Source organism: Cajanus cajan, chromosome 5 (genome assembly GCF_000230855.2).
Source record: "Cajanus cajan strain Asha chromosome 5, NIPB_CcT2T_4, whole genome shotgun sequence".
Classification (NCBI taxonomy): Eukaryota; Viridiplantae; Streptophyta; class Magnoliopsida; order Fabales; family Fabaceae; genus Cajanus; species Cajanus cajan.
The window spans coordinates 47,194,892-47,222,346 of NC_138521.1; the positions used below are offsets into that span (position 1 = coordinate 47,194,892).

General features: G+C 30.7%; 2 protein-coding genes across 3 annotated transcripts; one reads left to right on the forward strand and one right to left on the reverse strand.

Moving 5' to 3' along the window:
* Window positions 1-14,824: 14,824 nt before the first annotated feature.
* Window positions 14,825-16,821, reverse strand: LOC109814420 (uncharacterized). Its single transcript, XM_083074478.1, has 3 exons — window positions 15,357-16,821; window positions 14,909-15,190; window positions 14,825-14,844 (listed from the first exon to the last, which is right to left on the reverse strand). Exons 1-3 carry the CDS (start codon window positions 16,819-16,821, stop codon window positions 14,825-14,827), a joined length of 1,767 nt encoding a protein of 588 aa, XP_082930604.1.
* Window positions 16,822-24,090: 7,269 nt separating this feature from the next.
* On the forward strand, window positions 24,091-26,495 carry LOC109791245 (RNA-binding (RRM/RBD/RNP motifs) family protein). 2 transcript variants are annotated; one of them, XM_020350513.3, is made up of 2 exons: window positions 24,091-24,357; window positions 25,541-26,495. In XM_020350513.3, exons 1-2 carry the CDS (start codon window positions 24,341-24,343, stop codon window positions 26,316-26,318), a joined length of 795 nt encoding a protein of 264 aa, XP_020206102.1. In that variant the 5' UTR covers window positions 24,091-24,340; the 3' UTR covers window positions 26,319-26,495. The 2 variants fall into 2 exon arrangements, with proteins under 2 accessions (XP_020206102.1, XP_020206103.1); XM_020350514.3 differs by having other exon boundaries at window positions 24,092-24,357; window positions 25,630-26,495.
* Window positions 26,496-27,455: the final 960 nt, after the last annotated feature.

A 27,455-nucleotide genomic window follows, 5' to 3' on the forward strand; every position in this document is an offset into this window, starting at 1 on the left:
AATATATATATATATATATATATTATATAAAATTATTATTTATATAAGATTACCAACAAGTTATTGTACTAGACTAAATTCAAATATAATATAGTTATAAATAAAAAATAATGAGTTCAAATTTTATGTGTAAGAAAAATATAATTGAGAGGGAAGAGCCTACTAAAGGTGGTCAATTGAATTCTTCAACAAAAAATAGTCACTAACAAAATTAGTGAATAGTAAAAATATAAAATTTAATGATTTAGTTGACAAATTTTATTGAAATAAACTTGTTATAAATATCTTAATATTATAATTATGTATTTTATGAATTATAAATAATTTAATTTAATTTAATATTAATTTATTTATATCAATGAGTTAATTTAAATTTGATTAAAATTAATAAACATCTATAAATGGTATTGTGAACAATTATTTGTTATTTTTGACACCATTGAATTTTAATTTTTGTCTTTTAATTATAATAATTATTTATTATACATACTTAAAAAAATTAAACTTAATGAAACTTTTAATTATATTATTGTAAAATTTTGACATAGATATAATATTTTGTGAAATATAAATTATTAAAGTAATTTTATTAATTACAAAAAATAATAAAATAAAAATGAATAATATATTAAAAAGGTAAAAATGATCTTTATAAAAATATTAAGTATTTTATGTCTAAGACAGGTATTGCATTTTTTGTATATTCTTGATATTGGTATAAAATATTTATCGTTGAAAGTATAAATGTTAATAGGTCAAGTCTTAAATAGGAACCTATTATCTGACTTATTCAAAGTCTAGTTTGGCATAAACTATTTAATTAAAATGTCTAGTTTAGACTTTTAAAAAATCAATTATTTAAAAGGTTAAATTTAGACTTATAAAAAAGTATGTTAAACTTTAGATCAACTTATTTATATATATAATATAATAAAAATAATATACATATTACATTATTAACAATAAAATTAAATAAATAATTTTTTAATATAAAAATTAAATTATTAATATTTTTGACATTTTTACTAACTTAATTAACTTTTTTTTTGTTCATGTGAAATAAAAAAATAAAAAATCTAGTTGTCACATTTTGGTCTTCTCTTTTCCTTCATTTTCATGGTTGTTTATTTAAAATATTTCAAATAGAATAAAGGAAATATTTAGATATTTTTTATAAGAATATGTTTTTATTACACCTATTCATGAGTGTGTGTCAATGTACATGCGTGTGCATGACTTGTTTCTCTTACAATAACTTTTTTATTTTAAATTCTAAATTTTAATAATAATAATAATAGAGTAAATTATTTTTTATCACAAAAATTAGGAAAAATGACTCACACATATTTAAAAATAGATTTATTAATTTATTTATTATTAAATTTATTGGTTTAATTAACACTGTTAATGTAAAATATACTTTTAAACAAACTAATAAGTTAAACCAAACTTTTAAAAATATTAGGTATCGAACAAGCTAGTGCACTTAGAATAGTACAGTTATTATGTAGTGAAAAATATAAAGTATTCAACTATTATAAAGTTCTCATGTAATAATCTTGAACATTCATGCAACAAATATATATATATATATATATATATAAGATATAAAAGAACATAAAACAGTCTCTTGTGGGGTTACATGTAAACCTTTTACATGTATACAATATACATCAAAGGTACTAAATACTAATAACATAAAATTCTATCGCCAATCAAGCAAATCTATACAAGATATTACATCATAACAGTACAATAAAACATGTTCATCTGCATGACCAATCTCCCAGCAAACCTGTCACCTAATCTCGATCTGCACTTATATCAAAGTATGATCATTACAATCCAACTATGTGAAAAATAGGGTTAGGTTGTAAAAGAAAATAACATTATAACAAATTAGATAAATAAAAACTTCAACAAGTATAACCAACTTAACTCTCAACAATCTCTTTGTAACGACCCGCCATAGTCCCTACCCTTAGAGGAATCGCACTACTACTAGTGAACTAAGAGAATATAAAAACTGAATGACTCATACATACAGGTGTATAAATATAAATATAATAATAACTACGTTTCTATGTACAAAATATAGCATCATATATGTACAGTCATCCCAAAATCATAACCTCCTAGTTCCGGTCAAGCACACACAATAGTTACCCAAGAAGGTAACTCTGACATTAGGACAAACTCCTCATCAACGTAGCGGTCACCTCAACTCCAAGCTAGCCCTGACCTGTTCTCATACTAAGTATGATTATCGCAGTCCATCAACATAGAAACAGAAGGGTAAGCTAGAGTTCAAAAAGCAATCATACAAGTATAGAATAAAATCTATACTACACGTGCATCCAAATCAAGTCCCAAAGGAACTTCCATCTCAATCAATCATCCATTCATCAAACATGAAGTCAAACACCATACACTTCATCATCATAATAATCATGCAATACATGCAACTCATCACAGATATTAATGCATATCAATCATCTAATGCGTCGTCACGCATACACCTAGGAGATCTCTCTAATAGCAGAGCAGTGTAAGTGACATCCCAATCCTACCGAAACCACCCCAACTGTTTTCACGCTAAATGCGCCTGCTCGGTCACAATTAAATAGGATATAAATCCTCCCTCGAGTTTACTCGGATGATATCACTTACACAATTGGAAGTTCGGTTTCACCGTCAGGTATAGCACAACTAGGTACAGGCTTACCACGACCTTGGCATGCATTACCAAGTCACTTGTGGAGTTCGCCCACCGACTATCCGCATGGAACCACACACCTTCCCCAATACTTGGTTAAGAGAATAACCTTCGACCTCATACTCTACTCCAACACTAGCTAAGGACTTAGAGGAGACTCACCCAAACCAGTGGCCTACCCGAGCACCACTCTCACCCAAAACCAGTGGTCTACTTGAGCACCACTCTCATATATCAGTGGCCTATCCAAGCACCACTCTCAAGAGACTCTATGTGAGCTCTTCCAGTTCGAAAACATTTTCCCTTTCCTCAAGCCCTAGGCTAGACTCATGCCATAAGGCATCACATGCAATTATGCATCAACACATCATACATGGTTTACCCACCATCATGATCAATAATCATACTCATGCCATAAGGCATCACATGCAATAATGCATCATACATCATACATGTGATGGGGTTATTTTATGGTATTTGTCTGAGAGGATATTTTATGAAATATTTTTATAAGGTTATTACACAAACATACTCCACAATGATGAGATATTGTCCGCTTTGGGCCTTAGCCCTCACGGTTTTGCTTTTGGTCATCACCCAAAAGGCCTCTCAATCATTGAAGTATGTTTGTATTATATAAGTTGTTATTATTTGTCATATTTGACTTGTTTGTATCCCAACAACATGGTCTACCCACCATCATGATCAATAATCATACTCATATGAACATATACTCATGCTATATCATATTTAAACATTCATATATATCATTACCAAGCATAGATATGAATCACACCTCACCATACATCATATATCATACATACATGATCCAAAACTTCAACTTAACATGCATTAGCATCATTTCATTCACAAACATGTTCACGCTCGGCGCAGCCTGATCGCGCCCAGCCTAATCCCAACCCGAGAGTCCTAAAACTCATTCACGGTCGGCGCGTTCAACTCGCGCTCGACGTCCTTGAGACAGAGACTCCTAAGAGTCTCCACGCCCGACGCACCCACTCTGCACTCGGCGTGCTCCAAACAGAGACCATCAAGAGTCTCTCCATGCCCGACGAGCTTACCCATGCCCGGCATCATCCACACAGAGACCTTCAAAGGTCTTCGTGCCCCGCGCCACACTAGAAAAGTCACAAACAAGTTCACTATCTGATATCACGCCCGACGTGGTTCTTCCCTCGCCCGGCATGACCCATCCAGAGACCCCCCATTTTCAATCACGCCTGGTGCGACTAACCTCGTGCCCTGCATGATCAAAAATGGGTGCCTCTGATGAATGCACGCCCAACGCCAAGAACTGCGCTCGACATAAATTCAAACAACAACCTCCAAAAATTCAAAAATCTCCTCCAACACCTGAAAATCAGCAAATCCAGCCACATGCAAACACAAAAACACAATGCATAGGCTCCATACAACACAAAAACAAACTCAAAATCAACATGCACCTATCCGATGCATCAAAATCACCAAAAATTCCATTTTTCCCAAAACCCCAAAAAATGAGTGAATTCTCCGATCTAGCCATGGATCCTCGACTTTCATGCATCAATTGAGTCACTAAACTCACATGCAACTAAACGAAAAACATTATAGCTTCCCTCACCTGAAAATTGGCTCATAATAGCCAAGAACGGAGAAGAAGTAGAATTTCCTTCCAAAGCTCAACCCGAAACTTCAATCCTCCAAAAGCAAGCTTCCTAGCCTGAATTCCAAGAGAAGACAGAAGAGATTAGCGATCTAGAGGAGAAGAGGAATCATACAGCGAAATTCAGGAGAGAAAGGAGCTCACAGACCTAGAGTTCTTCTCTCTAAAACTTCTCTCTAAAACTTCTCTCTAAAACCTCTCTCTAAAACCTCTATCCAAGTTACCTTTTTTCTTTTCTCCTCAACTACATGCACGTGGCCTATTTATAGAAGTCTGGAGTGGCCAAAATGGCCCATTTCGGATCTTAAACGGCCCGTTTTGCACTCATTCGTCATGTGTAAAATTCACATCCAAAATGGTCCTTTCTCAAACCAAAACGGCTTGTTCTAGAGTTGCATTTTAACTTATAATGACCATGTTTGGAACGGCCCATTCTCAACTAGGATTTATAGGCCTATTTGGTAGTTTGGAACGGTCCGTTCCAGTTTGGAAACGACCCATTCTGGGCTACTAAATCACCCTTATTTTAGTAGTTTGGAACTGTCTATTCCAATTTGGGAACGTCCCGTTCCAGTCTACTAACTACGTTACACTTTTAATCCTTAGAGCTCTAAAACAACTATAATCAAAATAAATCAACATTTAAATATCACATATCATACATTTAATTATTAAAGCATATAAAGAATATAGTACTACAATTCTCTCCAACAACAAAATGTTTTTATCCTTGAAAATTGGCTTACTTGAGAAGAAAAATAAATATTGATCTCTGATCTTATCTTTTAAATCCCATGTAATCTTACCAATGACAACATCCGAAATAACTTTGACAAGAATAATAGACTTGTCCCCAATTTCTTCACCTTATGATCCAAAATTGCAATCGGTCATTTCTCATACGTGAGTTTCTTCTTAACTATAAAAATTACATTGAGTAATTATGCATTTCTATAAATTAAAAAATGATAAAAATTTATTCTATGTGGTATTAAATTTATAATTTACAATATATACTAATGTACGAGTAAGATACACAACTAAAAATCATATTCATAAAATGTGAGAACTTATACAAATGAAAAAGTTAATTTCTAATATTATGACTAGTAAATAAATATTAGTTCAAAATTTAAAATAATAAGTTAAAAAAATAAGAAATTCTTTGTTATAATAATCTCTTGTTATAATTGCTTCACAATTTTCATACTACTTTCATTTATATATATATATATATATATATATATATATATATATATATATATATATATATTTATATAATCACTTTCTTATTATATTTGTGATTATTTTATAATAGATTTAAACTAATTAAGTATTGTAAAAAATAATAGTATAATGTAATGATGGAACCAAGTAGGTGAGATGGAGTGTTATATCTTCCTTGCTTGAGTCCGCACACAATCTTGTCCTTAAGACCTCAATTCCGGAGAAAGTAAGCGAAGAAGACTAGATTTGATGATTCAAATCTAAGATGGAAGTACTCAAGCTAGGAGAGCAAGAGGATTGCCCACAGATGGCTTTAGAAGGAGTAGAATCCCTAAAGCTAAGCTAAGTACTTCGGTGACTCTTGGAGAGAAAATGGCTGAATGAGTTTTTTTAGATTTCTCTTTGATCAAAAGTGATTACAAATGTGAAGGAAGAGACTTAAATAGGTCCGGACGCAAGGTTCCTTGGCACCAAGTCTCTAAGCATGCAATTGGCGCCCAAATTTTAATTCAAATTTCCAGCCCCATGTGCACTTCCGTGAGATATGGATCCAAGGTGCCTCTAAGTTGCATTTATCAAGCATTTGAGTTTGATTTAGATGTGCACATGTTCAGCCACCCATGGCTTAAAACATGTGACCTAAATTCAACTCAAATGGCTCCTAAATGAAACTTAAATTTGGCATTACTTACCTATTTAAAGTTTCTTCCAATTTCCTACTCTAAAGGCCTAAATACATTGGCCAACCAAATACAATCTATAGGAAGTAATAAAAGGAACAAAATGAGCCTAATATTGGGTACCAAAAACCCAAAGGCCCATAAAACCCAAAACTAGGCCTGTGAAGCCTATGGCCTAAAATCCTATTCTAAAGTGGTTCAAAATACAAGACTAAAATATATGAAACCTATACTAATATAATATATACAATTAAAGGAAAATGGAGATCTCAAGATGTGGCCCATGTGGGAAGCAACTTGGGCCCACCAAACCCATCGGACTTAGCCCAAATCTTCATGTCTAACACATTCCTCTTAGATCCTTCACAGTGTCACCTCTTGACCTCCTTGACATGATTCTATCAAGTAACCAAAACTAATAAAGTATGATTTTTTTTTTAGAATAATATTCATTTTACTATTAAGGTGAATATTTAGGATTTGATTCTTGTGAGGAGGTGAATATTTAATATTCGACTCCTAAAGTGAGGAGAGATTTCATTTTAGAGAATAAATAATAATAATAATAATAATAATAATAATGGATTAAAAAATATATAGTAAATATTTTAATTAATTTTATATTTTATTATATATGTATTTAATATTATAAAAATTTCAATCATTAATTTTTTAATCAATAATTATAAGTATATATTTTATCTTCTAAAATACATCTTTTACTTTAGAAGAGTCGAATTCAAATATTTAGCATGTATATTATTTATACTAGTGGGGTTGAGGCACTTCGTGCCTCTATTAAAAATAAAAAATAAATAATAAAAGTATATTGATCAAATTATTGGTGTTATGATTAATCTATTAGTATAGATAAAAGTAAATTTGATAAAGAAATATTTTTTCTAATTTTTTTTAAATAGAAGGGTAGAATGGTCAAAAAAATGTGAAAACTAGGGTAGTTACTAAAAAAGGTATCCCCATCATATATTAGTATAGATTTGAAAGATGATTGAATATAAATTATTCAATGTAAATCAAGAATTAAAAATGTAAAATTTGATATAAATTATTATATTATGACAATATTTATTAATTATTAATCAATTAAGATATGTAATAGTTTTTTAAACAAATTTATATATGAAATATGTGTATGTAATAATAATATAAAAGGAAAGAAAGAATCTTTGACGAAATAAAAGCTGAAAGAATCTTCTTATTGATATATATATATATAGGGAGCATATCAAGTGAGAGAGAATTTATTATGAGAGATGAGAGGGTTAAAATATAATCCTTAGATTAGTTTTCTCTCACTTGATTAAACCTAAATTTTCTCTCACTTGATTAATCTAAGGGTTATATTTTAACCCTCTCATCTCTCATAATAAATTTCCTCTCACTTGATATGCTCCCTATATATATATATATATATATAAATTTTAATTATGTTTTTATATTTTTGTAAAATGAGCAGGATTTGTAAGATTTTTTATTAATCATTACTAAATATTTTTAATTCCTGTAAAATGAATAAATTTTAGTTTTGATTATCTGAAAAAAAAATATTTTTCTTTGATTATTATCTCTCTAAAATTTAAAATCATTAATTTTTTTTTTTCGTGCTTGGAGTATCCACTGCCGATAGCAGTGACTAATCTCCTCGTTACGTTGGAGGCTCTTTAAAGGGTGAGATAGCTGACCCCAAGATTTAACGCGGCTGCATGCATTTATTTTAAAAATTTATAATTTTTTTTAGAAATGTTATACACTAAATAGTATTATTAATGGTTATAGATAGCATTTAATATGATCATTTAACCTTTTAATAAACAAATAAGTAGTTAACAAAAAAATTTAGAAGACAAGAATAAAAGAATTCTTTCACAAAGATCAAAGTCAAAACTTTTTCATTTTGTTGGGACTAAAATCATATTTAATAATTAATTTAATTACTATAATTAAATATAATAATATGATTTTATGAATTAAAAAATAAGACAATAATCAATAAGAAAAAATAGGCGAGAAAAGTATATTTTACGGAATCAAAATATGATTTAGATAATTGAATTATCAATTTTGAAAATACGAAAGTGTAATAAATTAATTATATTATGATATACGAATTTTATACATAATCAGTTTATGATTTAGATAGTACAAAGTTTTTAATTATATTATTATACCAAAGTATGATTTAGATAATATAATATAACTGGTGAGGAGATATTTTGGGCTTTTTAGGGGTAAGACTGTGAATATGTGTTTCATATTTAAAAAAAATGATTTAATAATTTTATAACTCCTGCTCCTTTCTGGATCTAACGCAGTACGCCTAGATTTAAAATGAAAAATATTAAAAAAATTAATTATAATTAATTACCTCTTCATTTTTTATTATTTATTACTGTCTTACATGAGCTTTTTATTAATTAAATATTGATTATAACTATTATTTAAACATATACAATCAACATGATCATTTTATATTTTAAATAATTAAATTTATACTAAATAAATAAATAGTTTTAATGTATAATTATATTATAATTAAAATTGCAATAAAGAATTATTTTTTACTATACAGATTATATTATAGATTTATGATAAATAATTTATATTATAATATAAAATTATATTTAATTATTAATTAATTAATTTTAAAAAATATATCAAAAATTAATTTAAAAATAAAAAATACTAAAATAAGAGAATAAAAAATCTTTAAATGTTCTCATTAAATAACAATTCATAAATACAAATATTTTTTTCTCTATTTTTTTTTCCATATAATAAATTTTTAATTTTATATTATTTTTTTTATAATATGTTATTAGCATGATTATTTCTCTCTAATAGTCACTATTGACATTACAACATGCAAAATATTTTAGTAAGAAATATTGGATAAAGTTATATTTTTATTTGATATTTCAAGTTTGTAATCGGTCATTTATATTATGCATTTATTTTATATATTAATGTATTATACTACGTCAAAAACATCAATAAATGACGCTTATTTTAATGATAGACAGTGTTTAAAAAGCGCTCTCTATTTGATCGATGTCTATTAATAGATAGCTTTTCTAAAAAAGCGTTATCTATGTATATGAAAATAGAAAGCACTTCCTTTTAAGTGCGCTAACTATGTATATGCAAATAGAAAACACTTCCTTTTAAGTGTGCTATATATGGCTAAGTACCTACATGCTGCTTTTAAAAAGAAGTGCTCTCTATCTTTGAATGTATAGACAACACTTTATGTTAAAGCGTTGTCTTTGGTTTATCTTATAGAAAGTGCCTGTAGCAAAAGCGTTTTCTATATTCTAGCCAATAGAAAGTGCTTCCTTATATAAATGCTATCTATATGTTTAATTTTTTTTAATAATTTTTTTACATCATTGACACTTGTTGATTTTGCTATGCATGCAAAAATAAATCCCAAGACATAGAACTATAACAATCAATCAACAATGTAGCCAAATTTGATTCAAAAATATAATGTATAATGTATACATTAAAATTAAAAGATTAGTTTATATAAACCTAACATGTATTACATTTAGTTTGTTGCAATAATAGTTACATATATCTAAACACAATCAATGCTTGTCCATTACCATGCAACTCCTAGTCTTAGACTCAAATAAAAAAAAAGGAAATGTATATAGACCTAACATATTACATTTAGTTATTTGACATTAAGTCGACAGTAACATATAATCAATGCTTGTCCAATATCATGTAGTTCTCGCTCTTAGAATATTCCACAGTCCATTGGTTCTACAAAGAAAAGAAAAATTATAAGTCACCAACTAGATACAATATAAAAGAAAATGTATAAAGATTAAAAAAAATAGCATAAAAGAAAAGTGGCATGGCCTAAAAATGCTATAGCAGAACATACTAACCTACAAGCATTTTTTAATGACATATAAACACCAATCTTCTCTAACTTCTGTGATTTGATAATTAGAATATCGTTGCACGTTGCATCTAGGGAAGTACTGAAAAATAAAATAAAATAAAATAAACCAACTGAGATTGTACATAAAAGGAATTATAAGGAACCAATATATTTTATACATCTTTTGGAATTGTCCCCCCTTCACAATAGGTGATAATTTTCTTCATATGCCGATAAATGTAATATCCACAATCGTTGCCATTTGATTGCTTCAGACACTATAACCAAAAGGCAAAAATATCAATATAATTAAAATTATCACCATTGATTGATTTTCAAATAGCAATTATAATTTACCTTAATTGTTATCCAATTGATGTTACTTGACTTAGACTTTGAAACCATAGCTCCTCTTTGAACTCGGTAGGCTTGTATAACCCTAGTTAATAAAGATAATATATATATATATATATATATATATATATACATATAAGTAAAAAACATAGTACAACAAAACACACAAAATGTCAACCATGTGTATATTCTTACATGTCAAACAAATTCTTCAAATCTTGCCACATACTTATGTCATTCTCCAATGGATCAAGATAATGAATTATCTCCATTTTAAGATTGATTCCAAGCAACACCCAATGTTGGCTAAAAAAAATAAAGAGAATCAACAAATCTAATTTTTTTATCTTTCAAAATAATCTATTACTAATAAAGTTCAGAATAAATAAAGTCTTACCCTGTATTGATTGGTGCAAGAACAAACTTATCAAGCACCCAATTATCAACAAAAATACTAACTATTTTTTGCATTCGTTCTTTCACAGGTAATTCATGTGTTGTTATCTGAGGGGATAAGAAGAAGAACACCATATGATTTGGCTTAACAATTGTGTGATACAGGTACCTTATGAAAGAAAAACAATATAATAATGAATTAGTAATATCATAAATGAGCTAATTAAAGTTTAAAAGTTAATGATGCAAAGTTTTATGACGTACCCAATATATATAGAAATTGCAGCAGCACCTAGCCATCCATGATCAATAACTTCTCCAATAACTTCTCCATTTACTATTTCTTTATGTTCATCAAGTCCAAATATGCCTTTCTCCATTTCTATAGGGGGAGTGACTCTGTCGACTTCAATTTCAAGTGTAAAGAGAGGTAGTTTCACCATTCAGGAAGATTGCAATGAATTATAGTGCGAGGGGTATGTTGAATAACCATCTTCCCTCGATTTTTTGGTTTTGGTGCAATAGAGTCATTCATATTATTAACCCCTTTCTTTTTAGATATAGTGGAATCCTATAAAGTTACAAATTAAACAAGTTAGCTAATAGGTAAATTATTTCATAAACAATTATGAATTAATATAATTGTGTAAACATATCTCATCAGCAACCTGTAAGAGGTTGATTGGCCATGCCACAAATGTACCTATTGCTTGCCTTATTGTCATTATGTCATCATCCATATTAGGTATTGGCAAGGAGACATCTGGCTCTACAACAACATCTATACTAACTTTTACATGTCCATTAGGTAGGGATCTCCCATGCAATGTATCACTCTGAATATTATGCAACTTTCCATGGGCAACCAAGCAAAGTAACGGTGATGATACAAATAATTTACAACATGAAACCCCCTACATTATAAAAACATAATTAAATTATAGAATATTTAAAGTAAGTAAATTTAGAGACCTATTACGAATTTAAAGTAAGTAAATTACACTAAAATATTGAAGCTAATTAATATGGAGAAATTAATTACCTCAGGAAAGTTATTAGATGGGATTGTGCAACTCCCTTTGCCATTACTGTTACAAGCATCAAGTTGTTCTGTACTATCCGATGAGTCCTTTTGTCTAAGTGACAACATCTCTTTTTCCATTCGTGCCATTCTTGCACTCATGTCTCTCATTTGAGCAATCAATAAATCATGTTCCTGTTGTGTGTGTCGCTTTTTTGGTAGAAAATAGTCTTTGTGAGTGACTCCAAATCCCACACCCCTAACACGACCAGGATACTCTGGAACACATAAAGCTTGAGAAAGAATGTCTGAATGAGCATCAGTTATGTCCTCTGGATGTATAGTTTGTGATAACAATTCCTAAAATATATAAATAAAAAAAAATCAAGCATATAACCTCGCTATAAGACATACCATAACTATTTGTAAGTCATATTTTATTATGAAAATATTTTACTTACACATTTATCCCATACTTGTTGAACATTTTCATTTTCAATTTCTCCAGCTTTGTTCACACGAGCATGCTTCCACAATTCTTGACGGGGAACACTTGTAACATTTGATCCTGATTTCTTTATCTAATTTTTGTGAAAATGATCATACAAGTTAGAATTCATATTGGAAACTTGTATATTATATATTTGTGTATGTAGTGATTTACCATTTCTTGCTCGAGGCGTGCATACCCCTTACGTGAGGCCCTATAAGGGTACTTATTAGAGTGTGATGCCCTCTCCTTATTTTTTTTTTTGCTTATTTCCTGTATAAAAAGGTAGTAAATGAGTTATATGTACATATTGTGAATCAAAAGATAACGATACTATATTTGGATATTATACCTAAAAAGATTCATCCATACATTTTGCAACAAATTTTCTCCAAACATCCTCAATGATCATGGATGCATACTGCTCAGGAGGTTGAATAGATGGACTATCTAAATAATTTCCATTCTCATCCTTTAGATAACAATTAGCCAAGTAAGTTCTAAAATTCCTAAGCAATTTACTTGTCACCTTTAGTACATGTTTCTTGTGTGATACATCAACATTAAAAGTTAACTGTCAAAAAAGTAATAATCGAAATAAGTTGGTTAACCATAGAAACTAATTTAAAATAAGTAGATATAATTAGTATATTTTACTTGTATATCCTTCCAAACCATGTTCTTATTGGCACTTAGAGTCGAAACTTTCCAATTATCACATGTTATAGGAATGTTAGATCGGACAATGGACCCGAGATAACTAATGAATATTGTTCCACCAGGTTCAATTGGTTGACCCTTTGCATTCCATGAAACCTAATAAAAAAAATAAGCACATATTAATTTTTAAACAAGAAACATAACTAAGATTCCAAAGCAAAAAATAAATACATTACATCTATTTTTTTTCCTTCACTTCTAGCTCGAATGATTTTCTTCATAATAACTACACCTTTCTTCCATTTAGGTTCATTAGAATCAAAGCTATCATCTTGACTAGGAGATGCCATTTACCTACAAGAAAAAAGAGTGATAAAAAATGTTACCATCGATATAAAGGAAAGATATAAAAATAAAAATAAATTAACAATATAATGTAAATATTACGTGTAAACCAACCTTTTCCTCTTCCTAGTCAAATTAAATTTTTTTTTTGTTTCTTATGGACACAAAATGATGGATTGATCCAAATCCCCTCATCATGGTCATCTGTCCTATATAGGATATCATCTACCGTTGGATCATCGTCAAGTATATGTGATATCTCATACAATGGGTCATCCTCAACATTTGTATCTTCATCCTCTATATCTTCATTTTGGTGATCATTTATTTTATTGGTTAACAACACAATTGACCAATTGGCATCAATAGGATCAGTGACATAAAAAACTTGTTGAGCTTGTGATGCTAAGATAAATGGCTCATCTTTGTACCCCACCTTATTAAAGTTCACTTGCATAAACTCTGTCTCATCTTGTCGAACTCCACTATTATTATCAACCCACTTGGAACCAAATATGGGAACCTGAAATGTCTTGTAATCCAACTCCTATATATGTTCAATCACCCCAAAATATGACATATTCGCATAGATAGGGGTTCTATCTTTAGCACTTGAGATATGCATAGATTCAACAACCAAAGTGACACCACTATTTTGCATGGTACTCTTATCATCTCGTGCTTTTGTATAAAATGTATACCCATTAATCATATATGCAGTGTACAAGAAGACTTGAAAAGTTGGACCATTTGCTAACCATCTCAATCTATTAGAAATTGAAGAGGAATTTGCATTATACTCTGCAAAAATGTGATTTTTTAGCCACTGTATAAAATTCCCATTGTGTTCTCTTATTATCCAATTGTCATTCCTAGTTGGGTTTAACCTCTTAAGCATGTCTTTATGCCTCTCAACATATGGTTGGACTTCATCATCATTGTGTAGAACATACAATTGTGCTTGCTCCCAATTTTTCCTCGATATGGTCAATATTGTATTTCCAATAATACCTTCTCCTTCAATTCTCCCATTGTGTCGAGACTTTGGAAGCCCTATTGATTCAGCATTAGAGAGGTAATCAGTACAAAATTTAACCGCTTCTTCAAGTATGTATCGTTCCACAATACAACCCTCTGGTCGACTTCGATTTTTCACATACCCCTTTAATATCTTCATATAACGCTCCATTGGATACATCCATCTCATATAAGCTGGCCCACAATATTGTGTCTCTTTAACTAGGTGAATGGTAAGATGGACCATTATGTCAAAGAAAGAAGGTGCAAAATACATCTCAAGCTCACACAAAGTTAAAATAATTTCTCTTTCTAATGCTTGCAATTTTCCAGGGTCAATCACTTTGCTACAAATGACTCTAAAAAAGTAACACAATTTAGTTATGGTCCATTGCACTTTTTTAGGCAAAATGGAGCGTATACCTATTGGTACTAAATGCTCCATGAGAACATGACAATCATGAGACTTTAACCCTTTTAGCTTTAAATCCTTCATAGATACTAGGTTCCTAATGTTTGAAGAATACCCCTCTGGAACTTTAACTCCTTCTAGAAACTTACAAAATATAATTTTCTCCTTTCTAGATAGAGTATAAGCTGCTGGAGGTAGATATTGGCGTTTACCTTTCTTTATTGGTCCTAATTCTATTCTAATTCCCATATTGAGTAAGTCTAACCTGGAATTGATGCCATCCTTAGACTTTCCTGGCACATTCAGTAGTGTACCAATCACACTATCACAAACATTTTTTTCAATATGCATCACATCAAGGAAATGTCTTACATATAAGGACTTCCAATATGGAAAATAAAAAAAAAATTGACCTTTTCTTCCATCTACTAGTTACTAGATTTGCCGCAAAAGGTTTACCAAATTTATTGGTTATATCCTTAACCTTTTCAAAAACCCTATCACCATACAATAATTCAGGGGCTCTACCTTCTTCTAATCTCCCATTAAACGCTTTTCTCCACCCTTGATAACGATGTTTTGAATGTAAAAATCTACGATGGCCAAGAAATACATTTTTCTTACCATGCTCTAGCCACATCCAATTTGTATTACTCTCACATATAGGGCATGCACACTTTCCTTTGATACTATATCCTGATAAATTACCGTATGCTGGAAAATCATTAATAGTTCCAAACAACATTGCCCTTAGTTTAAAATTTTCTTCCTTATACCCATCGTACACCTCTACACCTTCATTCCACATATACTTTAAGTCTTCGATCAAAGGAGCCAAGTATATATCTATGTCGTTCCCTGGTTGTTTAGGTCCAGAAATTAACATAGACAACATCATGAACTTCCTTTTCATGCATAACCACGGGGGTAGGTTATATATAATCATAACAACAGGCCATGTGCTATGGGAATTACTTTGTATACCATGCGAATTTATTCCGTCAGTAGACAATGCAAGGCGTAGGTTTCTTGGTTCTTCCCCAAAATTAGGGTAATCATGGTCAAATTTTGCCCATTGAGGAGAATCTGCAGGATGTCGAAGTTTTCCATCACATATTCTTTCCTCTACATGCCATCTTAAGTTCTTTGCATCTTCTACACTACGATACATGCGCCTGAATCTTGGTATTATAGGAAAGTACCATACCACTTTGGCTGCCACTTTGTTTTTCTTATAACGCAAGACATTACATTTAGGACATTTATCTAGCGATGCGTATTCATTTCGAAAAAGAATGCAATCATTAGGACAAGCATGTATCTTCTCATAGCTCATGCCAATGGAGCTTAACATTTTTTTAGCCTCGTACATCCGATTAGGAAGTACATTATCTTTTGGCAACATATCTTTTAAAAGAGTGAGTAATTTTGTGAAACTCTTATCAGACCATCCATTTCCTGCTTTTAATTTGAGTAGCTTTAACATTGCTGACAATCTTGTGAACTTAGTACAACCATCATATAATGGTGTATTTGCATCACTTGCCAATCTGTCAAACATCTCAGGACAATCACGAAGATCCTCTTCAACAACATTTACAATCTCTTCAACTTGGTCAAACTCATATGTTGTGTCAGGCTCGCTTGGTGCATAATTAACACTATCTTGTAAATCATGGTCAACATCCATGTTTCTAGTTTCACCATGTTTTGTCCAACATGAATAACTTTTATCAATTCCATTACATACTAAATGTTCTTCCAACACATCCGCATTAACTACCTTTGAATGACAGCACTTCAAGCAAGGGCAAATAATTCTACTAGGATCTTTTGCATGCTCAACTGCAAATCTACGAAACTCTTTCACCCCATCTTCATATTCTTTTGACAATCGACTAGCAGACATCCATTTTCGATCCATTTTTTATTGATCTATCGTATTAGTCATTGATAATATTTACATCAATGTTAAATCTAATGACATAAATGCATGGTTTTAAAAAAATTATTGTTTATCTATACTTTTCAAACATCAAATAATAAAATAAAAAAGAAAATTCTTTAAAGACTTATCTTAATATTTTAAATCTGTAAAGGAAAAACTTTCAACAATTACAATAAGGCCTTCAATCTTTTCAATAGTAGTTGCAAGTTCAACAATATCAACCTGCCATAAGATAAAATTAAAGTAAAAATTTTAATATAATTTTTTGACAATTAAAGTGATTATAATCAACTAGTATTTTAATCTATATAATGATAGACTGAATATATATATATATATATTAAAATAAGTTATATAATAAAAAAAAGTTATTTTAACTTAGGTATCCGTTGATTTTGTTATGTGACTGGATTTAATGGACCATTTAGCTAACATGAATTATTATTACTTCATTTCCCACCATGTTAATAAGGTAAATATGAAAAATAGTTCCTACCATGTTTCAACATTGTTAAATTGAAAAAAAAATAAAATAAAAATTAATATTACTAACACCCAATTTTGAAAACTTCCATTATTAATTAGTTTGTCCTTTGGAAAGTCAACTTATTTTTAAAAAGTGACTTGTTTAAGAGAAAAATAAATTAATTTTTAATTAAAAAGTAATAATAATAATAAATATTAAAAAAAGTGTCTTAGCCAAAATCGCAAACCAGTTAAAGTCAATAATTTTGGAAAGAAAATTTAGACATATATAATAATTAATATATTATCATCACTACTAATAATATTGTTCTTGAATCAAAATTAGTTATCATATTTCATTTTGTTAAATTGCTGTTGGCTTTTTAAGGTAACCATACATTTTATCTTGGTAACAAAAATTTATACACCAATAATTAGGAAAACAGTGCCACCGATATTTATGATGTGCTATATATTATATTCATAAAATATGAACCTTGAGTTAAAATAACCTTTTTTATTTATTTATATTAAAGTAGAAATTAAAGTGGTTATTTACTACATTTTTTTTACGTTTTTTATTTTCATTATAGGTTGCACATAAAAATAACTTTAGATAAAGTTAAACATGCATGAAACCTTGTATTCATATTCTTGCATACACTTACACGTGGTATAAGATAACTATGGATGGTGCATATTCTATAAACACGTGGTATTGGAATTATGTTCTCAGGAACACGTGTATATCATTAAGTAAGCTTGGATTTGCTTACTCATGTCCTTAGGAACACGTGTATATCAAAAAGGAAGTAGAGTAGTCAACAACGCATGCTACTATTCGAAAAATTATGGGTATCCTTTTGCATATGCTTTATTACATGTTTTGGGTGGATTTTAGGTAAAAATGTGCCTACCTACTAAATGAGTATTTAATGCAGGTGATCCTAGCTCAGGAACTAATTAAGATCATTGAGATGATTAAGTCAAAGTCTATATTTTATGATGCACTCAAAGGAAGGAGCCTACCTCTGTTATAGGCCAATGCAGAGTTACCCACAACAAATGCAGGACAATTGGCTGTTAGATTGGATCATAAAGATACAGGAGTTACAGACTGTGTGTCTGATTATAATGAAGCTAAAGTTGAATTTCCTGAGTCTTCCAAGATGCTTTCCGCCTCTGAAGAATTTCAAATGCCAAAACAAGATATCCCTCCTGAAGCCATCAATGTATCTCTGCAACCTGGTTCAGCAAATTCTATTGATGATGGTTCTAGTTCAAAAAAATGGAGAAAGAACAAGAAGAAGGCTAATAAAAAGGCACGACTGGAATCTCTATAAGTTTCCATAATATCTCATATCTATTATTTTGTGTGGTGTTTCTTTTTTGCTTCCTTTGCTATTTTTTTCTTCATTCTCCCCCGACCCTCCCTAGCATTTTGTCTACATGTTTCCCTTGTTTGTCCATGTTTTTTGAAGTTTGCATTGTCCAGATGGATGTTAATGCTATGCCTTAGTAAATTACCAGTAAGGTGAACTTGCAATGAATAGTAAATAAAAAGTGAGTAAATATTAGTTTAATAATTTGATGGCATAGTAAGTCATGTTTGTATTATGTAGTGGGGGACTATGTACAATACATGTTTTAGTGGCTTTATAATTGGATGTGACTTAAGCTAGGTAGATATGTACACATGCTTGCGTGGGAGGCAAAGTTATTTAAATCTTGTTTTGGGTGGATGTGTGGCTTGTGATTAATTGAATGTTGTTTTGGAAATTTGCAGGTTATCAGTTACTGCAGTTTCCATGAACCAAGTCCCTCCTTGTTCGGTGGCACAGTAAGAAGTTTGTGTTTTAATTATTTAGTGAGGGACAATATGTAGAATACATGTTTTAGTGGCTTTATAATGGGATGCGATTCATGTTAGATAGATATGTACATATATTTGATAATATAGGAAGCAAAACTTCTTTTTTTTTGTTTTTTTTTGTGCATTTGTGTCTTGTGATTAATTGAATGTTTTGTTGTAAAATATGCAGATTACCAATCACTACAACCCTATGAACCAAGCCCCTTCTTATTCGGTGGCACAAGGGTAAGTATAAAAGGTTACAGAAAGAATGCAATAGTGGTAAGTATAAAAGGTTACAAAACCAGAAAGTCAAATGCAATCAAGCAGAGATAATCTTGTCTAATTATTAAAATTTGAAAACAACACCATCATACATCATTCACAACAAAGAAGGTAATCGCATATACAAGAAGAAACAAACGTAACTTCAATGAATCTTGCAAAAAGCCTAGTCAACAATGTATCTTGCAAAAAAAAAGCCCTAGATTTCTCCATGGAAGACATTAATATCTTGAAATTTGTCATAGATTAACGTCTTCATCACGTAATTTGTCACGGTGCATTGCATTCATCTATTGATCAAAGAAAATTGATTAAAGAAAAAGTACAGAAATCAAAGAAACGAAATTTAATATTTGTTTCAAACTTGAATCAAAGTTAAGCATTAATTGAAAAAAAAATATTCGATAAAGAAAAAAAAAAGAAAAAAAAAAGAAACACCTAATGATAAAAACCTGGAATATGAGTCAATAATGTGAATGTTGAGCGTAACTTGAGATACACTTTAAGAACAACAATGATTACGGGAGTGATAAAGATGATTACGGGAGTGATAAAGATGATTACGGCATGAAGGTCGAGAGGGACAGTGAATATGAAAAGAACCGAGAGGGACAGTGAATATGAAAAGAACCGAGAGGGACAGTGAATAGGAAAAGAACCGAGAGGCTAGAGACAGTGAATAAAAATCTGAACAGTGAATAACAATGTGAACATGAGGGACTAATAGAAAGCGTGAATAAAAATCTGAACAGTGAATAACAATGTGAACGTGAGGGACCAATAGAAAGCGTTTTTTTTAATAAGTGCTTTGTTTTTATTTATTTTACAAAACTGATTTTTCAATGAGCGCCATAATAACTTTTTTTAAAAATAATTAATTTATAAAATTTTATAAATGAAGCTTCTATTCACACGTGCTATCTATTTATTTTCTTTATAAGGCACTTTTTTAGAAAAGCGCTATAACATATTTTTTCTAAATAAAATAACACAAAGAAAACATTTTTTTTATTAAGCTCTCTCTATATAAAATCTTATAAATAACGCTTCTATTCAAATGCGCTATCTATTTTTTTTTTTAGAAAGCACTTTTTTAAAAAAGCGCTATAATATAATTTTTCATAAATAAAATAATACAAAGATAGCACTTTTTTTAATAAGCGCTCTCTATATAAATCCTTATTATGACGCTTATTTAATTAAGCGCTCTTTTAATGTTTTATGTTTTAAAACACTACACTTATTAATTAAGCGCTATCTATTGCCACTTTTGGTGTAGTGTTATATATATATATATATATATATATATATATATATATATATATATATATATATATATATATATATATATATATATATATAAAGATGTTACCAAAAAAGGAGATTCTGAGATTATTTTTTCTCACCAAAAGTGAAGAATAGTGCGAAAGTGTACACTTAATATAATATAGTTATTAAGTAAAAAAAATATAAAGAATTATACACTAAGATTCTCATGCAATAATAACTATGAAGTCAGTAGAAAAACACATAGAAGGGGGGGTTGAATATGTGTATGTGTAAACAAAGGAATTTTAAAAACTTTTTCGCAAGAGACTCCTTCTTCATCCAGTAAACATGTTATTTTGAATGCTTAGTAGTACCTGCGCAGGATTGGTTCAACAAGAGATTTTTGCGTCTGAAAGTTTATCGTCTGTACAGGGAAAATGATTCTTAAGCGAAAACCGTTCTTTAAGATAGTAAATTAAACAAGTGTGATTTTTGTCTGAAGATGGTTGTAATGGATGATAAGCATTGGACGAAGTTTTCAGTATATTAAATCAACTAAATAAAAGTGCGTCTGAAACATTGGAAAATAGTGTAAGTATTTTTATACTGGTTCACTCAAACTGAGCTACGTCCAGTCTCTTTCAAATGAAGGGTTCCACTAGATCTTCAATGAAGTACAAATATTATTTGTTCAGCCTCTTCAGGCTCGTAGTGAGTATTATAGACCACCCAGGTCACGACCACTCCTGGTCGGCCAACTTCATTCATTGGCTCTAGTATTCACTCCTTTCTTGCTCTGACCTTCACATATTTGCCTTTTCTAAGCAAGGTGTATATTTGTGACACCTTCTATCTTGAATTCATTTAATTATATAAAACTGTCGTCAAAGTTAATTTATTTTCCAAAACTTATGCAAAGTGAATAATTAAATATAAATAATTTTGCAAGTAAAGAACACCATATCTCAATGATCAAGATGGTAAAACTTCAATAATTTTTTTTGTTAGCACTCCAAAATCCATTTAACAAATAATTCAAAATTAAAACAAGACTAGTGTTTAAGAACATGTTTAAAACTAAACCAAGACATACAATCCAACCCAAAAAACTATTAAGTGAAGCCTACTCCACTCATCCAACATTGTCATTTATGTCCAACTAGACCTCTTGTACAAGTGGTGTTCATCCTAACAAAGAAACAAACACTACAAAAAAATTATCGTATAGTGACATATACCCTATAGTGACACATATACTTGTCACTAAAAGTTACTTTTACCTACACTATAGATACAATATATATTTGTATATTATTAAAAAGTGTAGGTATAGACTATAGTGACACACAAATCTCATTCAAAATCAACAGTAAAATCATGTGTAACTATATGTTAAATAGATTTATACCTACATATATTGTATCTATAGTGACACTTTTTGTATGTCACTATAAGTAAGGTTTGTTGAAGTGAAACAAAATGACAAGAGTAATTACATCTCACCTTATGCTCAAAGTGTAACATGAAAAATAGAATGAACACAGAAAACTAATAATTTCATCACAAGATCATCTTCATATGTCTTCACTTGTGGGTGTTTAGGTTGGGGTAAGATCTTACCCTTATGCCTAACTGATTAATCTTTGTGTGGGTTAGTCCTTCCTGTAAATATGTAACAATACATCGTGTAGAGTACCTTAATACAAATTCATGAGTAAGACCTCCTAAAAAAGGAGTCCGACAACTATGACTACAAAATTGTTACTCTAGGCTTAGTATCAAGCGCAAAAATTGGTCTATGGTGGATCAACATCCATTATTGTCTTTGCCTTCAATTCCTGTTTGTGCTTTTGTTGCTCTTTCTTTACAAATTGAAGCATTGGGTGGTCCTTGCTAGGAGTGGGTATACAGATTGTCAAGCCCATTTAAGGCCCGGTTAGTAAAACTCGCGTTTTATACGGATCGGATAAGTCCGGTTTGTAAAATAAATGGACTTTTTTTTAAGCTCATATCCGGCCTGCCAAAATTCGCGGATAACGGACCGGTCCGCGGATCTAAATAATGGTTCAAAAAATAAATTTTTAAAAAATAAAAAAACATAAAATTAGAAGAAAAAAATAATTTTTTTATTTATAAGCTAAATTTCATCACACTTAAATTTATCAACAGTTAAAATGGATTAAAATATTAAATATTAAAATAAAAATAATTATAAATACTTATATAATAGTACCAAACTTTCAATAATAGAAACATCGTCATAAAAATGATTCAAATAACAAATACATACAAACTAAACATAGTTTTAATGTCATAATAGTTTAAAAGATTAAATACACAACTTAATATTAAAGTCTTAATATATAAAAATATTAAATAGTGAAGTCCGCAGACTAGCCCGCGAGCCCGTTGATTAAATCCGTCAAGTTCGTGGACTTCATGGACCAGGCTCAAAAATCAAATATAATAATACGGATTTGAAAAAAATGGACCCGTTATTTGCGAAATCCGCGGGCTTACAGACCGGTCCGCGAACCCGGATCCATATACCCACCCCTAGTCCTTGCATAGATCTAGATGTACATGCTACATTAGAGTATCTAAAAAAAAGTTTACCAAAGAACTCATGAGCCATCTATGACCTACCTAATAGCATACAAGTTTGCGTATTGTATTTACACTACTAGTAAAGAGGATTGAAAGTTCAATAATAATTAATAAAGCTTTAATAAAAATAATAAGTTTTAAAATATAAAAATAATTCTTTGATATATAATGAAAACATTTTTTGTTGTTGCATTTATTATTACAAAGAAAATGAAACAATAAGAACAAAGTCCACCTACAATGAAGCTAAAAAAAACAAATATAATATGTGAGCAAAAGAAGTTGAGAAGTGCAAAAAAGTAAGAGGTATGATGAAAAATCAGTACAAGGGAGAAAAAGAGAGGAATTTTAAAAAGTATGAGCAACAATTGAAGATGTAATATAATTTTTTGAAAAAAATAAAAAAAATAAAAATAAAAATGTGTACTAAATAGGTTTAACTCAATTAATTAAGTAGTGTATGTAAGTTGTTATAACATTGACCTCAATTCTTTAAGAAAAATAGAGAGAGATAAATGTGTAAATAGCATATACTTATCCTTATTGCATTGCATATCAGTCCTCATTTATGTTTAGTTGGGCCTTTTCTTTAGCCCAGGCCCAAAAATATAAAAGGCCAATTTGATTTTCTTTAAAAAAAAGAATATCCGTAATAGACATTTCCCATAACACCCTTCCATCGAACGATCATAGTTCATGCAGACCCCAAAGCCGAAGGGTAAATTGGTCATCACATAAAATTCAGCAATATATCCTCTGGTAGCGCAGGACGTGGTGAAAACGTGAGAAAATAAGCCAAAAATTGAAAAGAAAAATAAAAAAAGACACTCGAGGAGAGAAACCTGAAAAGGGGGTGCGCAGTGTTCCGCGAAGAAGTAGAACTAGAAGCGCGTGGTAACCCTAGCTAGGGTTTGCGTTTTGGGATTCCCCTTTCGTGTGGTCGCAGCGCTGGATCCGTATCGTCTTCCTCCGTCTACGGAAGCGCCGTTGTCTCGATCCTTCGCCGATCTCGGAAACATGTACGGTCCCCGAGGGTATGTCATCGTAGCTTCGTCTTTTCCCCTTTCTCTTTCCCTCTAATGCACGCTTTTCTCTCCAATTCGCTTTTTTTTTTTTTTTTTTTTGTTGGGGTTTCACTCCTGTGCGGTGATGCGTATCATTAGAAATTGTGTGTCCGTCTTGATTGGTTTGAGTTTAGCATTTGTCTTTAGCGTGTGTTTTAATTATGTGGTGATTGGGGTTGTTTATTGTATGAATTTATATTTATTTGCCTTTTTTTTTCATGTGGATTGGGGAAACGAAATATTCACGGGGTCCCAGGCTGGGAAAATGTTTTCTGATTGTTTTGTTTCTTAATTTTGTGGGATTTTGAATGTTTATTATATCTTATGTGAGGTTATGGGGTTCTTACATATCCAATGAATATGACTGAGAAAATACGGAGTGTCTGTGAGAATGTTTAATTTTCTTTGAACCTCGTGACTATGGTTAGTAATGTTTTGTTACGCAACTTTTTGCTTGTATTGCATTTATGTGGTTCTTTAATTAATTAATGGTTAAACTATTCACTTGGTCTCTATAGTTGTCAAGTTTTGGTCTCTACATGAGAGAATTGTAAGTTTTGGTTCATTTACATGCATTATAGTTAAGTTTTAGTACCTAGTGCTAATAAAAGAGAATGACTTCTAGAAAACTGCTACAAAAACTTTCTGGCGATGATAAGCTGCTACAAAAAATTGTGTAGGGACTAAAACTTTTTTTTTTTTTTTTTTTTTTTTTTTTTTTTTTTCTGTATAAGGACTAAAACTTAAAAGGGGACATTTATAGTGATCAAGTGAATAGTTTAACCTTAAAACAATCAACCTTTTGAATTGTGTAGTGTAGATTAGGGAAATTGCTCCACAAACTTGGGTTGCTTCGTTTGTAATTTGTATGAAATTTCTCTCTTTGATGTTTGTAATATATGTTTGGCTTAATGGATTGTGTCTTGGATAAAACTATATGCTTGTGGTCCATGTGTGGTACTCTCTGTTGTTATAGGTGGTCTGGTTTATATCTTGTTATTTTCTTTCTATATTGTTTGGTTGTGGGAGTTGTGTGAATATCATAAATTTATGAGAATAGGAATTAAAATTGAGTGTCAGGGAGAAGAGGGTTGGGTTTGGCTTTATTAACATGTTGAGTGGGGGATTTTTTTTTGGGTATGGAAAATTGAAGGGCAATGTTGGGAAGCGGGGGGGTTTCGGACGGGTACGAGGTTGGCTCAAAGAGACAAAGAATGATGGAATCCAATCCATACTTCGCAGTGAGCAGCGGGACAGGCAGCTTACCTTATGGATATGCCGGTGGCTTCCAGCCCCCTCCCTTTCCTGTGGTTCGTCTCAGGGGGCTTCCATTCAACTGCACTGACATTGACATCTTGAAGTTCTTTGCTGGATTGACCATTGTGGATGTGTTGCTGGTCAACAAGAGTGGCCGGTTCTCAGGCGAGGCCTTTGTAGTCTTTGCAGGAGCAATGCAGGTTGAGTTTGCGCTGCAGAGAGATCGCCAGAACATGGGCCGCAGATATGTGGAAGTGTTCAGGTGTAAGAAGCAGGATTATTATAATGCTGTTGCTTCTGAAATTAATTATGAAGGAATATATGATACCGATTACCATGGTAGTAGCCCTCCACCGTCCCGGTCAAAGAGGTTCAATGATAAAGACCAAATGGAGTACACTGAGATATTGAAGATGCGTGGACTTCCATTCCAAGTGACAAAATCTCAAATTGTTGAGTTCTTTAAAGATTTCAAGCTGATAGAAGATAGGGTACACATTGCGTGTCGCCCTGATGGGAAAGCTACTGGAGAGGCATATGTGGAGTTTGTTTCTACTGAGGAGGCTAAGAGGGCAATGTCCAAGGATAAAATGACCATAGGATCAAGGTATGTGGAGCTCTTTCCTTCTACACCAGATGAAGCTAGACGGGCCGAATCAAGATCAAGGCAGTAATAGTGATATTTTGCCTGTGATTTGGTATCTTATTTAGGCCTTTAACCTTGTTCCTTCTGGTGCTATTACAATGTTTTTAATTTTAGATGATGTACTTTATTTCTAGTTCGACTTGCTGTTATATTTGCATGTCTGAAACGGATACATTAATTGATTAATAGAAAAGGCCTTCGAATATATGCCTCGGTGCCGTGGGAGGTGAAAATGTGTAATATTTCAAACTTCCATGAGTGAGGTTAGGTTTTCCAGATTTCAATGTTAGTCTATGCCGTGTCGGTCATTAATACCGGGCTTTAATGACTAGGGCGCTATTTCCAAAAATGTGATATATTAGTTGGTTAACTGGATCTGATTTGGGTTATGTTGGACCAAGTAGTTTTTATTTGTTGAAAGAGTTTTTAAGGAATTTATTTTTTATTTTTTTATCAAATTTATTTTTTATTTTCCACAATTATTAATTAATTAAATTTTAATATTTTTAAAATAAATGATCAAAATTAAAAATAATATTATGTTGTAATATAAATTAATTATAAATTTACAATATAATTTATACGCTTAAAGATATTTATTTTTAAAAATTTTAAGTGATTTATATATTTAAATATAATATTTATTTATATAATTTATTATGAATTTTAGTTGTATGCAAAAAAATATTTTGATTATGTATTAAGCATGTTAAAAATATTAGCAATATATAAACATCGATTCATATGAGGATATGCGAAAAGAAAAATAAAAATGATTTACAACTTGCTGTACAAGTTTATTTCTCTTCTGAACTTTAATTATTTATTTATTTTTATCGAGATCTGCAGAACAGAATTTTCATTTAGGTATTAAGTTTTGTCTTCTAATATAATTTGAGCTTCTATTGCTAATTTTATCGGGATAAAATTCTAAAAAGCTCTAAGGAAATTATATTGAAGGTCTGTACTGTACATGATTAGAGTATGACTGCAGATGAACTTCTCCGCAGGTAAATTAAAGTAGAGGAATGCTAGCAAGTAGGGGTTACATTCTAATATACTGCCCGACATTTGAGCTGAAAAATTTATTGAAACCGGAAAAGTTGATGATTATTTTTTTATCTGACTAGATCAGATTTTGGATTTTATGCTGAAAATTAATTTA

Bases quoted from the DNA above. Each gene is read 5' to 3' on its own strand.
- LOC109814420 (XM_083074478.1), bottom strand. From the start codon at position 16,821: ATGGATCGAAAATGGATGTCTGCTAGTCGATTGTCAAAAGAATATGAA. The intron at 15,191-15,356 runs GTAAACCTTTTG...TGAATGTGCCAG, and splicing joins GGATATAACCAATAAATTTG to GAAAGTCTAAGGATGGCATC. The intron at 14,845-14,908 runs GTATACGCTCCA...TTACTTTTTTAG, and splicing joins GGAGCATTTAGTACCAATAG to AGTCATTTGTAGCAAAGTGA.